At 44.1% G+C, this 16,364-nt stretch overlaps 1 protein-coding gene across 4 annotated transcripts in view; it reads left to right on the top strand.

Moving 5' to 3' along the window:
- Positions 1 to 15,721, top strand: part of LOC129853638 (EMI domain-containing protein 1-like) — a 76,748-nt gene extending 61,027 nt beyond the window's left edge. For 2 of the 4 annotated variants that reach the window (XM_055919912.1, XM_055919908.1), the window contains exons 4-17: positions 1,717 to 1,821; positions 2,059 to 2,120; positions 2,275 to 2,407; positions 3,443 to 3,487; positions 3,594 to 3,674; positions 6,663 to 6,779; positions 8,860 to 8,946; positions 9,843 to 9,895; positions 10,042 to 10,104; positions 10,217 to 10,261; positions 10,473 to 10,517; positions 10,874 to 10,885; positions 13,144 to 13,228; positions 13,919 to 15,721. In XM_055919912.1, coding sequence (XP_055775887.1) covers positions 1,717 to 1,821; positions 2,059 to 2,120; positions 2,275 to 2,407; positions 3,443 to 3,487; positions 3,594 to 3,674; positions 6,663 to 6,779; positions 8,860 to 8,946; positions 9,843 to 9,895; positions 10,042 to 10,104; positions 10,217 to 10,261; positions 10,473 to 10,517; positions 10,874 to 10,885; positions 13,144 to 13,228; positions 13,919 to 14,058 — 1,073 coding nt within the window. In that variant the 3' untranslated portion in view covers positions 14,059 to 15,721. Of the gene's footprint in view, positions 1 to 1,716; positions 1,822 to 2,058; positions 2,121 to 2,274; positions 2,408 to 3,442; positions 3,488 to 3,593; positions 3,675 to 6,662; positions 6,780 to 8,859; positions 8,947 to 9,842; positions 9,896 to 10,041; positions 10,105 to 10,216; positions 10,262 to 10,472; positions 10,518 to 10,873; positions 10,886 to 13,143; positions 13,229 to 13,447; positions 13,539 to 13,918 lie in introns of those variants that run through there. The other 2 variants (XM_055919911.1, XM_055919909.1) reach the window with 2 other exon arrangements.
- Positions 15,722 to 16,364: the final 643 nt, after the last annotated feature.

Here is a 16,364-nt window from a genome sequence, read left to right as displayed (position 1 = left end):
CCCGAGCCCATTTGAAATCGGACACAGCTATTATTATGAGCCGGTCTCCATAGGAAACTTCTATTGAGTCCCCCCCCCACCACACACACACACACACACACACACACACACACACACACACACACACACACACACACACACACACACACACACACACACACACACACACACACACACACACACGCACACACGCTCACACACTCACACACACACTCGCACACGCACAAGCTCACGCTCATGCACAAGCTCACGCTCATAGACAGACATGGAGCAGAACAGAGTGTGTTTAGTCCCTGATCGAAGTTCGCCACACATTTTACATTCTTACTGAAATGGAAGAAGACATGGCTCACAGCAGTTTTTCTTTACACATTCCTTTGAAAATACCAATACTTTACAGTCTCAGCTCTAACATTGTTTCATTTCCACATGCACTATTAGTAACCCGCTGAGAAAGCCTTTACAACCCAAAACATAGAAAAACTAAACCACAAAGGTTGAGGGAAAGTGACTGGAGCGGGATCCATTTACACAAAGCCTTTTCACACTGTTCTTTTCTCTTTCTCCTTCTCTCTCTTTATGCACATTGACTCTTTCTGTTAGTGCTCTCCTCTGTCCTCTCTCTCTCACTCTCACCAAACTCTAAACAGAACATAAACTCTCTGTACCGTGTCTCTGTCTGTGCTGTCTCCGACAAGCATCAATAGCGTGTAGGATATACTACAGTACGTGTGGCTGACTGTGAGTGTTTGACAGAGAGAGATTGAGTGAGCTCTTGGAGGACTATAATTGTCTCCTCTCCCTGCCCCTGAAAGGGTTGCAGGTGCTATTTCCAGGCTATGTTGGCCAGTGGCTTGCGTTTGGCTCCAGCCAGCTGACTCTGAGAGGAGAGGAGATGTTGGCTGTCCTCTAATGAGGTGCTAAGCCCAGGCTCTTGTTTTTGTCAGGAGCACCTGGGTCATACAGACAGAACCACACAGTCTAGGACTTCACAAAGGTCTGCCCATTCAAAACATCCCCAACCCGCAGGAACACAAACTCCCACACTTCATCAAATAAAGGAAAGACACAAAATCGAGCTCAGAGCTGAAATGGCTCATTCTCCTAATACAAGGCAGCTATTGTTTGTCTAACTCCCTCTCTCCCAGGCATTGTGTTTTTATACTCAATAAAAACATGCCAGAATGAAAGCAGTTTGTTGTGTGTGAATTTGATACAATTGCAGAGTATGATGTTTATGGGTGGGACTTTGGAGAGCAGAACTCATGCTGTGGGCCTTTCATGTCTGATCTGGCACCATCCCTTTCCATCCCTCTCCCCCGTGGCCCTCACCGGCTGGCTCTCTGCCCACCATGACTGTGGTGTTGGTGAGGTCACCTGATGGAGAGGGGCCCTGTCTCCTTACTGTCACAGGACACCAGAGAGTTATTGTACGGGGCTTTCAGAGCAAATGCCAAATAATTTGAAATGACAAGAGAATGTTGGCTCCACTGAGCATTCAGAAATTGAGTGAAAATACTTTGGAGGGGGGGGGGGTTCTTGTTTTCTTTTTCTGTTGATTGAGTTGTGTAATGAAGTTCTCTTGTCTGGAAGCCTCGCTGCTCATCAGTGCCATTTGCATGACTGACTATGTGCCTCATAACGGAATGACATCTGTATGACCTCACTGTGTGGTCCATCGATCTGACTCCACTTCATCCTCCTCTTCCTCTGCAGAGTCAGGAAACCAGCTGGTGGCTCAGGAGGCGGTGAGGAAGCCGTCTACTCTCCGCCGGCCACCTGCCCCGGCCCGCACAGGAACAGGGGAGCAGCTTTCCACCAGTAAGAACCAGGACCCTAACACTCTTACACAGTAAAATAACACCTGGAACCATATTTCTCTCTTGAATATCGTCAGACTCAGAACACCTGGGATTTCATTTCTCTCCTTTACACTGTTTCTGTTTTAATACTCAGGCCCCATGTTTTTCAAATTCCCTGAAGTACATTTTGGAAGCGCTTTTTGCAGATATCGATACTTGTCCACATATACTATCTGTCTCTTTCTCCGTTCTCCAGATTGCCTCAACTGTAGTCGAATCACAGCCCTGACAGATAGACTCAGCTCACTGGAGGCAAAGGTACAGGCGTGGACTCCTCTACTGAAGAATGTGCTGCAGTGAGAGACTACACAGTCTCTCATCATAAACAACAGTGTTGGAGTCCATTTGAAAGGCATTGGCGTTACTACCTACATTTCTCTCTTTCGCTCTCTTCACCATTTTATCCCACTAGGTCCAGGTGCTGTCCTCTCCCGCCTCCGCTTCTCACCGCCACCTACAGGGTAAAGGAGGATTGGCACGGGAATCTTCGTCACAGATGGTGGATCCACAAACCAAAGGAGCCCCTGGCGAGCAGGGACTCATAGGTATGTACAAGTCTCCTATGCCCATGTATGGGCAGGTTTGAGGAGCAACCATAATTGCCTATTATTTTGAGTGAAGTGGTTATGTTTGTTAATTGAGTAGGAAATCACTCTGCACATGCCATAATTCTTTCTCCGTTGCCTCTCTACCTGCTCTCCTCCCCTCATATCCTATTTCCTCTGTCGCTGAGAGAGAGACGTAGACACATACACACACACACACACACACACACACACACACACACACACACACACACACACACACACACACACACACACACACACACACACACACACACACACACACACACACACACACACACTATCATTTCCTCTATGACTAGTCAGAGTCCAGTTGTCTGCACTGCTCACTTTCAGGGTTCTGTGGGAGGGAGGGATGGTGTGTGGAAAGTGAACAGTTTAGGGCATGAAAGCCCTCTCCTTCCCTGGAGCTCAGCCTAGCCTTGGCTGCAGCTGAAAAGAGAGGGTGCTCTGCTGCTGTACTCTCAAAAGACCTTTCAATAGTGTATCAACTTCCATCCAATTACATTCAAATCTGTTTTAGCTAAAGGCTTCCAGGTTAAGATCATCACTGGCCTTCTAAGGCCTGTTGAAGAATGTAAATGCACCATTATGGGCACCCTAACCCACAGTCAATGTCTTACTAGTTTAGAGAGAGAATGACATTATCTGTTTGGTATAGGTGTTTAGTTTCCCTACAATATTAGAGCTATAATTTGGCTGAAATTTTCCCCCTGCATGGGTTTGGGTTTTAGTCTCCCATGACAAGCTGAGGGGTTTGTTCCTCACTGGCACCTCTGTGGCCCTAATTAACACCTCAGTGCTTAGTGTGTCAGCGAGCCTGTCTAATCCAGAGCACAGCTCAGCTGCTCTGCCACCTCCATCTAGTGACCCTTCACCTCAGGAAGCACTCAACCTCTAGTCCATTTCTCCACACAAGGCAATGGACGTCCCCTTTCTCTTCCTCTTTCCCTCGTCTGCTGTCTGACGTCTGTTTGTTTCCTCCCTAACACACAGGTCCACAGGGTGAAAGAGGCAGAGATGGTACCTCTGGACGAGATGGTAAGTTGGAGATGTTGTCAGCTCAATCATTACTTTTTTTTGTAACACAAACTCTTGTGGCTGTATCAGTATGGCTCCATGGTTACTGTCCACTGTCTTTGCTCAGGGAAGCCAGGGTCTCAGGGACTGCCGGGACCCAGGGGCGAGGCTGGGGTGAGGGGCCCCTCGGGGACCCCAGGACCAGTGGGTAAGATACTTACTGTAACTAGATGATGGCAGACTGTATGATTTAATTAAACAACTACTGATTTCACTGTGAGATTTCATAAGCCTCCAAATTTGTGACAGTCATTCCTTTTGGCTGAAGTATGATAATAACAGACCGTAATCAGTATGAATGAAAGCAGTTTCATAAATACCATATGAAGATAATTCCATGTTTACAGTTGATTAAGCAGGGTGCACAGATGTCAAACAAGACGTTGACACTGTTTGTCAATAAATGTGCATGTTGTAAAGATCATTGTGGGGACAGGGGGATTGTATGCGTACCCACCCACTTAACCCATTGTCTCTGACAAAACTATGACAATACTCTCTCTAGGCCAGCGCAAACAAGAACCCTGAGTGTGTGTTGCTCACTTTAAGACCTGAAACAATTGTGGAAAAGTCCCTCAGAACTATCTCAACAAACTGCAACAAACTGCATCATGACATCCTGCATCAGAGTGTTTGTCTTTCTGTGAAACCACTCGGCCATTCCACAAACCTATGCTGTAGTCCATGAAAAACACAGCTGTTCCTCAGTGGACAGCACGGTGATAACGTCGACTTTTCAAACATAAGACTTACTAAATACGGAGTTTGCTGATTCAGCATGGTTTCCAGCAGGCTGCCAAAATATTTGTCCTCAGACTGCACAAAACTCCCCTATGGCTCAGAACACTCGCTGTTGTTCCTGCATGCTGACCAACCAGAGTCCATCGTTCAACAACATAAAGTAAGCAAATATCTGTTGCTTATATTCAAGGCTAAATGGTTACGGACAAATAATAAATAACAGTCGTGAAACAAGAAATCCCTGGGCATCCCAGTGACAAGGCAGTTCCACGTTTAATGATAATAAAATACATAGTAATATAAGTTTGTCATAACGTGTTGTAGCTGGCGGCTGTGGTTCTGATTCCTCTCCGTGTGGAACATTTAGACAGTGTGTGTCCTTCCCTCTCTGAGGGATTTATGAACCCTGCTCTGTGCCTGCTGCTGCCGGGTAGACATGAGATGCAGAGCAAAAGTTAAACTACAAAACCCCTTTCTGAGAAGCACCATGTGAATCCAATCTGAAATGAACATGAGCTATGTATACAAGTCCTGTCTCCTTCTGCCTTCCATATGTATGCTGTGTTATTGTTTTCCCCATCTCCATTATATTATGTCTATTCTCAGAGTGCACTAGAGTTTCTATCCAAAACGATGTTCTCTCTCCACATGCACAATTCTTCCTGTCCGTTGCACGTAAGACAAATGTTACCATTGAACAGAATATGTTTGATGTAACAGGAAACCTGAGCGTTATGAGAGAGTGTTTGGGGGCGATAGGTCCAGGGGGGTAAGGTGTAGGAGTAAGGGAAAGTAATGAACTCAGGAGGGGTGACAACACAGTAAAGACAGATTCATGAAGACTCAGGGGGAGATTGAATCACATTAACAGGGCGCTGCTACTTTTCTGCAGGGAGGGAAGCAGTGTGAGGTTGGGGTTGGAGTGTGTGCAGCGCACAGAAAGGACATTTTTCCTGTATAGAAGAACTAGGATTCCCTAACACACACACATACACATGCAAAAGCACACACACATCTACTTACAAATTGACGCTGTTGCCCACATCCACTTCAGGGCCCCATTACTCTGCAGGAAGAATAGAGCCTTGTTTGCCCTAACATCATGGGAACACACAGACTCTGAACGTCATGCTAACACAGACTCTGGAGAGGCCACGTTGACTACCCAGCTGTGCTACTATACTGCTGATCAAGGGTCATGGTCCTTCAGGTGGGGTTGAGCTAGTGCAGAACCACAACGCAGTCAGTTATGCTCCGATGTTTACCAAAGCTAAGTGAAAATAAGTTAGTGAGGTGTCAAATCCAATCAATGCTGTAATAACACATTACAAATGAACCAATATTATGCCAAGTTATTCATAGTTGATAATACAATCATTGTAACACAATGATAGCTGTTGTCAGTTGCATCACCCTCCAGAGCATTATTCAAGGTCACAAGACAAGGAGATAGATTAATAGATGAGGGTTATGTGTGCGTGCGCTTTGGGGATGGGGAGGTCGGGGGTCATGTTGAGCACAGCATTACCTCAGGAAAGTGCAAACAATGAGGTCAGATGTTGTGGTTGGGAGGTGAAGCACTTTGTTTGGGTTTGTGGATGGAACAGCCCAATCCAGCTGGGCCACAGGGACAAGTCACATCTCAGCTTTTCTTTCTCGCCTCTTTTCAACAAAAGGAGAAGTCGTTGTGGGAGGGAGAGAGAAACATTGGCTGGCTTGTCGGGACAAGTTATGTATACACACACACACAGGTGCACAACCGCGCACGCTCCCACACTCCGGCTTGTGCAGATGCAGGCAGAATGTAATTTATTGCGCACTAGTCCGCTAATACGCTCCGGCTTTAATGGTGTTTATTTGAGCTTTCCCAAGTCTCCCTTTGAGCTCCCAGCACACGGCCATTAAGAGGCCTCCTCCTGTTAATTACAACAGAACACCAGTCAGTCTCTCAGCCCCCCTCTCCTGCTGCTGATGATATTAGCCTGCCTCACACAACCGCCAAGCACTGAAACTTAATACACCATGCAGCGCTTGCTGTCTCTCCCGCACTCTCCCTCCCTTTACATTCTCTACTATATATCTTATTGCTCTGTACCCATCACCTTTTTATAGGTTCACCAGCGTTCCCCTGCCATTGCTATGCATGCCAGGAAAGGCAACACAGAGTGAAACCTCTTCATCAAGGAATCACCTCTGGTGCCCTTTGAAATGATGAAAATACTCAATCAAAAATATATTGGTATACCAAAAGAGATGAAAAGTTTCTCTGTTCACCAATGCTGGTTCAACGTTGATTCTTGTTTTTGTCGCTGACTTTTCACCTACCTTTTCCGTCATTGTCATGCCAATGCTGTCCCTCAGCATAACAGTGTGGTGTATCTCCTCTCCCCCCCAGGACCCAAAGGTCTACCAGGTCTCCCAGGAGAGAGGGGTCTACTTGGGCTACCTGGACCTCCAGGACCCCCTGGACCCCCAGCCACTGCCAGTGCCCACATCCCAGAGCCAGACCGGGGTAAAGGGAGCACCACTACAACAGACAGCCATATCCAACACCACACACACTCCGTGCATCAGATTAACAGTAGTGTTATGGAACACCTCCCACTCAAATAATTTGTTTGTAATTATGATGTCATGTAGGACAATGTGCGTGCCTTACAGCCCTAATTGCTCTTTGTCACCATCGCTCATGCTCATCTGGGTCAATTTTCCATTCAGTGGGTTTGTATGAAAATGGTAGACCATTCTAGTGTAGTTGATGAGTTTTCACACCCCGGTATTATGGACTTGGAGATGTCCCAGAGGTGAAAAACCAGATGCATAGTCAGCCCCTGTCAGACAACCACCCTCACCCCTCCCCTTCTCACAATAGGTGGTCTTTTTCTGGGCCAAACCAGAGGAAGTGACCTCAGTCCACACAGAATCAATTTGCTATGAGTCCAAAATAAGTGGATCTGCAGAGGTTTACTGAGAGGTGTGGGCTGAGGATGCTACCTTCCTTTGGTCTTTAAATAGGTGAGAAATACCTGTTGATGCTCTCACTTCCACTGAAAATCACCATGTTCCCCATGTCTATTACATTACATAGAGTCATGTTGAACTTCTATTTGAGTTAGAAGAGAGAGATAGAGAGAGATGGAGAAATGGAGAGGATGGCTGAGGGAATAAATGTAAGGATATTAGAAAGAGACAAATGTATGCAATGTGTTTTAACAGGTACTCCCTCGCCCCTGTCATGTCTACCTGCCAAAAAGGCCTGAGAGGAAGGTGATTGAGTGGCGGTAGAGAGGGTCTGAGTCTGTGGAAGGGAAAATATATATAGAGAGAGAGAGATGGGGAGAGAGAGAGACAGAGGGAGGGGCGAAGACACAAACTGGGATAAGAACCTGTCCGTCGCTGATGTCACTCAACCATTTCCAGATGTGGAGCTGAAACAGGGGTTCATACAACCTCAATAAAGGTTGGCGCTCAGGCAATATGGGAAGGTATGAGGGCTGAATGGCTAAAATAGAGAGGAGGAAATGGGCTGCAGAGTGTAGGTTGTGTAGTTGAAAAGATGGAGAATTCTAGCTAAGTAAATCAGGGTTGGCATTGAGAATTCTGAGACTATGAGCCGTTTCTTTCAAATCAAAGTGAAAGCAGGGGTTCTGTGCTGAGCTTCCTTTGGAAAACACTGTCTTATTGGCTTCCCCGTATTGATCTGGAGGCTGGAATCTCCTGCAACAGAATGGGAATAAACCCTCCTATCTTCAGGTGGGACAGGGTCACAGGTAGAGAGGAGAGGATGTGTGAACCTAGCCATTTTAGAAGATCATAGACATTACAGATGTAGGACACTATTGTAAACCCAGGACATTGTGGGGTTGGAAGTAGAGGGACATAGACTCCCTGTCAGAGAAGGTGTTGAAGAACAGGAGCTAGAAATGAAGAGAAAAGGAAAGATTGTTTTAATAGAGACAGACAGGCAGACGGACCGAAGGATGGACTAGTGGGAGGGCAGAAGATCAGACGAACAGACAGAAAAACAGGCAGACACCTCAACTCCGCAGCTATTTTAAGCAGGGTTGTGTGAGACTGGAACAGAGTTTAGTGTGGCAGCTGGAGGAAGTGTCTTGTTGATAGGCCTTCTCCTCTTCTGTGGCACTCCATTAACACTGTGCTCCCTGTCAGCCCGAGACAACCCTTTAAAACCACACACTTCCACATCACTGGGACATTTCCTACCCTTTTTCCTCTCTCTTTCCCAACAGATGTAGAGCAGCTCAGAAGTGCTCCGTCAGCACAATGTCAATGGAGGTGACTCAAGTCATTCTTAAATAGTGAACCATGTATACTTGTAGGACATGAATTCCACATACACATGAGTGCAAACAATGTGATAATCATAATATGAAATTTAGCCATACATTTACCTATCTATGTAAAAGATGGGCCGTGTAATGGTGCTGAAAGAAGCGTGGACATTTGTGTGAGAGCATTGCCCCCTGTAGGCACCTGTCAGTAATGCAATTCAGTAAATGAAGCGCTCCATCAGTCCTCTTGCCATTGTCCTTTTTAACCACTCGCCTGTGTGCATGTCCTCTGTATTCCAGGTCAGGGCAAGTTGCTCCTCTCCAACACCTTCCCTGACCCACGAGGGGCTCCTGTTCAGGGCCCCCAAGGCCCTGCTGGACCTGCTGGTCAGTATCTCCGTCTCTCTGTCTTGGTCCCCAGCCAGAAAACATATTGGTTTCAATATCATGTCAGTGTAGTGATTCAATTGCATATTAATTTGGGTTCTCTTACCAGTTATGCCCCTGGATTAAATATAAGAATTAACAATAGTCTCCGTTCTCTGTCAGATTCACTGAAACACATCTCCCCTGTCCCCAACTCTCATCTTGAAATTCCTGATTTCCTCATTAGAGGAAGTTGGATTTGCTTCCTGTCTCTTAAATGTTGGATTGATTTGTTATTTGCCTGTCCCTCTTGCCTTAGTTTGCATCAACAGACGTTCAATCGAATTATGTGTCAAGATGAGCCTTTTTCATTCCCGTGTTTAAAGTGAGCTGTAAGAGGAGTGAGCTTGGGCCAGCTCCTATGATTGATCAGATGTTGGATAAGGCATATCTAGCATCCCTTCTATCATGACCAACCAAGGCAGATTTAAGTGTGTTCAATATAACATTGAAACAACCATGTCCGTATATGTAACGGTTTTCCCAGTCCAGTAATTCTTTACAGGCCTACAGTGGAGGTAGGAATAGGAAGACACAGTTGTTTGTATTCATCTGAAAAATGACTTCTTATTATTTGTTTTACTTTTTAACAGTGGTTTATGTCATAGTCCAAATACCTTTGCATAATCTGATTGTCTTATCTTGTTCCAACTGTTCCAAAACACACGTAACATGAAACCCTTTCCTATCAATTATCCATAATTAATATTTTTTTCTCTCCTTTATTTTGTATCCCCTTTCATTCTGAATTTGCCTTGTGTGTCTGATAATAACCTATCTTGGCCTATAAAGGCAACCTAACCTAAAAGCTGCTTATTACGTTGATGCTCACAGTACTTATGTGTCCCATCATACAGGTCCCCCAGGCCCCAAAGGCCCCATGGGACCCCCTGGTCCAGCAGGACAGAACGTAGGTGTTTGCTTTAGCACTACAGTAGGCAGTGTGTAATGGTGCAATAGAAATAATAATAATCATATGAGTGAGATTAGATCCACTTACTGCACACTTCTACAAATTATGTGTCTTTTTGAACATTTTCTCCGGTCTCTCTACAGGGGAAGTCGGGGACCCCTGGGATACACGGCCCGGTGGGGCCAAAAGGAGAACGTGGGGAGAGAGTGAGTACAATGCACAGGCCAGCCAGGGCCCAACCACACCTAATGTTTTCATTCTCTTTTTTCCATCCCCTGATAGAGAGACAAAACTCCTAACTTGCCTCTGGCTTCTTAGGGTCCTCTGGGATATCCAGGAGAGAGAGGATTCATAGGAGATCCGGTAAGCCACCTACTTCCTGTATAGCTGTGGCCTTAGTGTGAGAAAAACCGACACGTCACACCTGAATACACCATGGTAAACTATACAAACCAGCATTCTCACAAACTCAGAGAATGGGTTTCTTCTGCTGCTTTTTCAAAGGCAGTACTGTCATGCAATTGAAGTGATATCACAGGTGTGCCATTACTCTTTACTTAATGTTTCTATTTAGGGAGTACCAGGAGTCAAGGGAGAACCAGGAGAGAAAGGTCTGCCGGTAAGACTACAATATATGGGCTGTACACCACTGGGCTGCATAAGACCAAGAGGCAGGAGAGGAAATTGTGGCCCTTTCTCAATTAGTCTTTCTTTGATTCCTTGTGTCTTCTCTCCTTGCATCCATCAAAGCCATAGGAGGAGAAGGTCCAAGGGGAGGAACCTTGGAGTCTTCCCTTCCAATGGTGTTTGAGAAGGAAGCGATGATAGAGGATGCGAGAAATGTAGGGAAACGAATTGAGAAAGAGTCAATTTCCCCACATTGTACTTAAATTGTATAAATACTGTTTACTGTATAGACAATTATTGTGTCTGTCTAATCACTGCTTTTCCTTTGCATCTTTCTCATGTTACAAGAACAATCTAAATGTAAGTGATCTAAATGATTTTTGTCAGCAAGTCACCACTACGATCCATGTCCAATCACCACGTTTACATGCTTATCTTTGCGATTTCACTTTTTGATCAAGTTTACTGTTAGTATTGTTCTGCAAATGGTCCTGCATTTGTTTTGTTTTTTAAATACTTATTTACTTTATAGTATGTCAGTTTACTGCATGTGGGATTGTGGTTGCTGTTGTTTGTGTGTGTTCTGTTTCATGATGATTTTATGATTGTTGTGGTTTTTTGGTCCTTGGGGTGTGCTGTAGAATGCTGCCCCATGTTGAAAACACTGTCCTACTCCTGTCCGACCCTAAAGCTGTCTGACTCCCTCTGCAAGCTACTGTCTCCATGGCTACCTTTCACAGTCACATTCTGAGAATCTGACATTGGCATATACATACACACACACCTGCCTGCCGGTCCTACCTCACATGTGCTAAGTAATTTGCTGACTGAGGGAAAGATCATGGAATCTATAAGAATCTGTTGAGTGGCATGTAATATATAATTGTATTGAGGATCAATATTTCATCATGCCATGCTTTTACAAACCCTTCTATAAATTATGCAAAGGATGACATGTTCATATGTTAATTTAACTAGTGTACAACACATATTGTTTATACATAGTATAAATGTTATTATAAACTGGGTGGTTCGAGCCCTGAATGCTGATTGGCTGACAGCCGTGGTATATCAGACCGTATATCACAGGTATGACAAAACATTTTTACTGCTCTAATTACGTTGGTAACCAGTTTATAATAGCAATAAGGCACCTCAGGGGTTTGTGGTATATGGCCACTATACCACGGCTAAGGGCTGTATCCAGGCACTCCATGTTGCGTCGTGCTTAAGAACAGCCCTTAGCCGTGTTATATTGGCCATATACCACACCCCCTCGGGCCTTTTTGCTTAAGCATGTGTCGAATGTATATGCCAAATCACTCCATTTAGAGTTGTGGGAACAGTGGTGGTAGGTTAGTGCTGGGTGTGTGGGGTAGGGTGTTTTGGATTGGGGTTGGAAATGTGAGTGGATACAGCTATCCTCCAGTGTCCCACAATGCATGGCTGCATGCTCCCATCCTTAGTTACTGCACTGTTTGCCATTTCTCTTTTTGCTTGCCAAACTCATATGTAAACTCTGTGTTTAACTTTGTGTAATAACAAAAAAATTCAGCAATAACACAGGAACCAGGCAAGATTACTCTAAATTGTATCGCAAACCAAAAATATATTTCTTATCTCCTCAACGGTCTCACAATAGCCCCATTATCCGTTCTGCTCCCATCTGCTCCTCATCAATCAACCATGACATAGAGGAGCTTGTTATTGTAGAGCCATACAACCTGGAAAAACACAAACACACTGGACATTAGACATTGATATGATTTATAGATATACAGTACTGTAGCTTCAGGAAATCTTGCCTTTTGTTCCGTAGAGGTTTGTCTGCTACTCGTTAATCAGTTTATTTCTTGACCCAAGAGAAAAGTACTCAGGCGTCCACGCTAACAAAATCGTGTGCATGCGTTCTTTATCACTGTCACTGACATGATTGCTTGTGTCTGTGTTATCTTTGTGTTTTTATTTTCTATGTTTCATATTTTTTCTTAGGGGATGATTCATAAAGCCAGTAGGTCTTTCTTGAAAAGTAGATATTGATCTGTTTCTCATTTTAAACAGAAAAAAAAGACTAAAGACTTACTGGCTTTATGTGGTGAGCATATTTTAATACAGTGAGAGATGGATTGGCAGCTATTATGACCACAGCTATATTAAAAGTTATGTCGATACAATATACTAAGACTTCAGACTAAGACTTTACAAATGTTTTAGAAAATCACTCTTTTGTCATGCAACCCCTCTAAAATACTTGCCTGGTTGAATAGCTGCTCATCTTGATAAGTCCAGAGGGAATGTGGATGGCATGGTCAAACCTGAAGCCTTGGATAGTCTACTCCACTTTTGTTATGTCAACAACATAGGAATGTATTGGGATGTGCATGCTGTTTTTGCCCAGCATGGCAAAGACTGGCCTGGTATGGCAGCATGGCCAGAGAACGAGGGAGATCGAGAGATACAGGGGAGGGATGAGGTAAAGGGATGCGGGCTGGGTGCGTGGACTGGTTTTAACCTGCTAACTGCTGTAATGGATTGACAGAGAGAAAATGACTTGCACCTTGGCGGGCAATTTGTTTGGCTTGTGCTCCTTACCTTGACGGCTGTATCTATCTTCACAGGGGGACGGGATACATCAGATCAGAGAAGCGCTGAAGATCTTAGCCGAGAGGGTTTTAATCCTCGAGACTATGATCGGTATTCATGGTGAGTAGGAGGCGGGGTCAGCTTGAGGCAGCAGGGTCAGCTTGAAGCAGCAGGGTCAGCTTTAGGCAGGGGTCAGATGAGGCTGGATCTCACCCCACCCTCCACCACTCGTGGGACGTGGGACATGGGGTATGGACAGAGGTAGGCAGCCCCAGGACCAGGCCTGGTGTGTCCACTCTCCACCCCTCACCCAGTCCCCTTGTCACTGTTCTCCGATAGGACATTAGTTTGAAGATGTTCCAAGACTTGCAGGCAGACCTGGAGCTTCTGGCTCGCAGGGTGACACTGCTGGAGGCTATCATCTGGCCAGGTAACGCTGGTAACCATCCTCACCCCTCATTCAGGCTAGATTACATTATCTACTGCATTTGGCATGCAGGGATCATACGTAAAATACTATTTTATGTATTTTTTTGCTTTAAAAGTTGTTGCTCTAAGTTGCTCTAACTCACATTAGTAGACATCAACCAGTAAATGTTGATTTATTCACTAAATAAATGCACCTAACTCAAATGACTTTCATCTCTAGGCACATGATAATGATGGATATCTCATCAGCCTCCTATGGCAACATCATATAAATTCTTTATTATATTTAATAATGTGCTCTATTAACTAAGTATTTTATATGTATGTCTCATATATGTATGCATAGGGTAGCATGGCCCCAACTCATTGTTTCTTCAACAGAGCCTGATCTAGGGTCTGGAGATGGTTCGTTCGGCACTGCGTCCCCAGGCGGTTTCTACAGGAATAAGCGAGCAGGAGCCCTACCCTATTGGCTTGTCTCCCCTCCTCTGTCCTCGGACACCAAGGTTCAGGGGAAGTAGCCTCCCTCCTGCATCTCTGAGGATCACGGGGTCTAACCACCCCTCCCTTAGGTCTCTCTGGCACTCTACTGATCCAGACCTTATCTGATACCCTCTGTCGGCTGTACCATCAGATGAAAGGTGGGGGACACCTCAGGGAAGCCCCACTGGTGCTCCGGAGTCTTCCCACCTCCATTGGGAACCAGTACCACCCCCTCTAGCCCAACACACACCTCCCCATAGACCCATGGCTCCCCCTGTGTCCCGTCCTTGTGTCTACAGCTAGGAAATATTTTAGCCTCGGAAAACATGCAAAGATTCTTGTAAGATAAAAGGAAACCCAATATTAAAGGAAAATTACCACCCAAAAACTATATTTTGGTATTTGTTTCATTAGTCCATTGTTGACATAGTCCCAAATGTTTTGCTTGTCAGCAATCAAGTTTTCAAGATATGTAACTTTCAAAATACAGAAATCATCCCTGTATGATGCATTTAGCATCATATGATAATTTTTGCAGGGAGTTTTCCTTTAAATGTTTAATGGTGCTCATTCAACTGAAAACAATTCTGGACTATAAGGGTCATTGCAGTATAGTATAAATGAGGGTCAATTAAAGGAGACATCAAGTGTGAAAGAAAAGAGACTGTCTCTGAGAATTTGTTTGGACCTCATCAATGTCGGGAATCTCAGAGGTTTACTTATTTAAATGTATTTAACATGTACAGACTGCAAGACACACATGTACACAAACAAACCTCTTCCCCTTATATTCCTTTTGGTTCTATAATATTGTTTTAATCCTTGTTATTAAGTGCACTATAAAGATGAAGAATTACACACCGTTCCCATTGAGGTATCAGTTAATAGTGACATGTTATGAAAAGTCAAGCATATCTGTGTGTGTGTCTTGGTGTCTGATATCCACCCCTTTAAATTAAACACACAAGGGATGTAACTTTATTTATTTTATTCACATTGTAGTTGAGATTTATGTTGTTGCACATCAATTCAGTTCTGTGCTACCCTTTTCTGCACTTTCTACATTTTAGACGGAATTTTCTCAACAACGGTGCCGAAATACAAAACTCAAATCCTCATAGCAAAGTATGTTCTACAAAGTTCTGATTTGTGATCAAATTCCTGCATTTCTTTCGAACCCCCCAAGCTGCAGCTCCTGGATAAACTATCAGTAGTAAGACATGTCACATTTCTTTTAAAGCCACAAGCTAAAGCAATGTCATCTCTAAGAAACCCTTTCTCCTACAGCAACTTCCATCCTAAGCACACACCACACAGTAGGAGTAGAGGACTTGTTGATGGAACTTGAATACATTTTTGTGTAACTTTGTACCACCATTTCATTCTTTAGATTTGACATTTTAGTAATTTAGCAGATGCTCTTATCTATCCACAGCAACTTTCAGTAGTGAGTGCATACGTTTTTCATACTTCCTTCGTATATTTCGACTGATTTATCTGTCACAGTGAAGAAAAACGCTTCTTTGATCAAATGTGTTTCTTTATCTTAAAAAAAATTATTAATAGCAGTTTCTTGTTTTGTATGTAACGTCATATGTATTTTCCATTTTGGGCCTATTTCAAATTGCTTGCTAATGTGTTATTGTGCAAAAAAATCTTGTAGATGGTTGGTATAATAAATAATTGTTTTGTGTTTTTTAACAGGCTCATTGTCCTCAGTCTTTTCATAATTACATTTATTTGGGTACTCTTGACTTTTCCTTTTAGCCCCCAGGGTACATTTTAGCACAAGTTCAGCTCAGTAAAACCCAAGCAAATAACAATATCATGATGCTAAATCATACCCTCTGTTCCAGGCTCCTGCTAGTTGGCCAATATGTGTTGATCTGACAGGCCTCAGGTATTCCTTGGTGGCAGGGGCTCTTTTCTTTGGATGTCATCACAGCCTCCTCCCCAACTCTGTCATCAATGAGCAGGGAGATGGTGCCATCTAACTGTCTAGTGGCATCCAGTGCCACCACAGCTTTATCTGTAGGAAACTCCATCTTCTCCAGTTGCTGAAGCCTTAAAAAAAATGTCAATAATGTTTTTGCTCAATATAATTATTTTATTTGATGAGTCAGGCATGTTTGATCACAGCTTGCTTTTGGGTGGAATCAGCTAAGCATTATATGATAAATTACTCTATAAAATATAATACATACAGGCTACAACAAATATGCTCTTCTTTACTAGTAAATACCCTAGTAAACCTGACTGACTTCAGAGAGGACACTAGGACATTGACACTTCCACTTTGGCCCCTGGTTCCTCCGGGACATCCTGTAAGGATGCCAGTACCCCC

This window comes from Salvelinus fontinalis, chromosome 4 (assembly GCF_029448725.1).
Source record: "Salvelinus fontinalis isolate EN_2023a chromosome 4, ASM2944872v1, whole genome shotgun sequence".
Classification (NCBI taxonomy): Eukaryota; Metazoa; Chordata; class Actinopteri; order Salmoniformes; family Salmonidae; genus Salvelinus; species Salvelinus fontinalis.
This window is presented reverse-complemented; position numbering and strand designations above follow the sequence as displayed.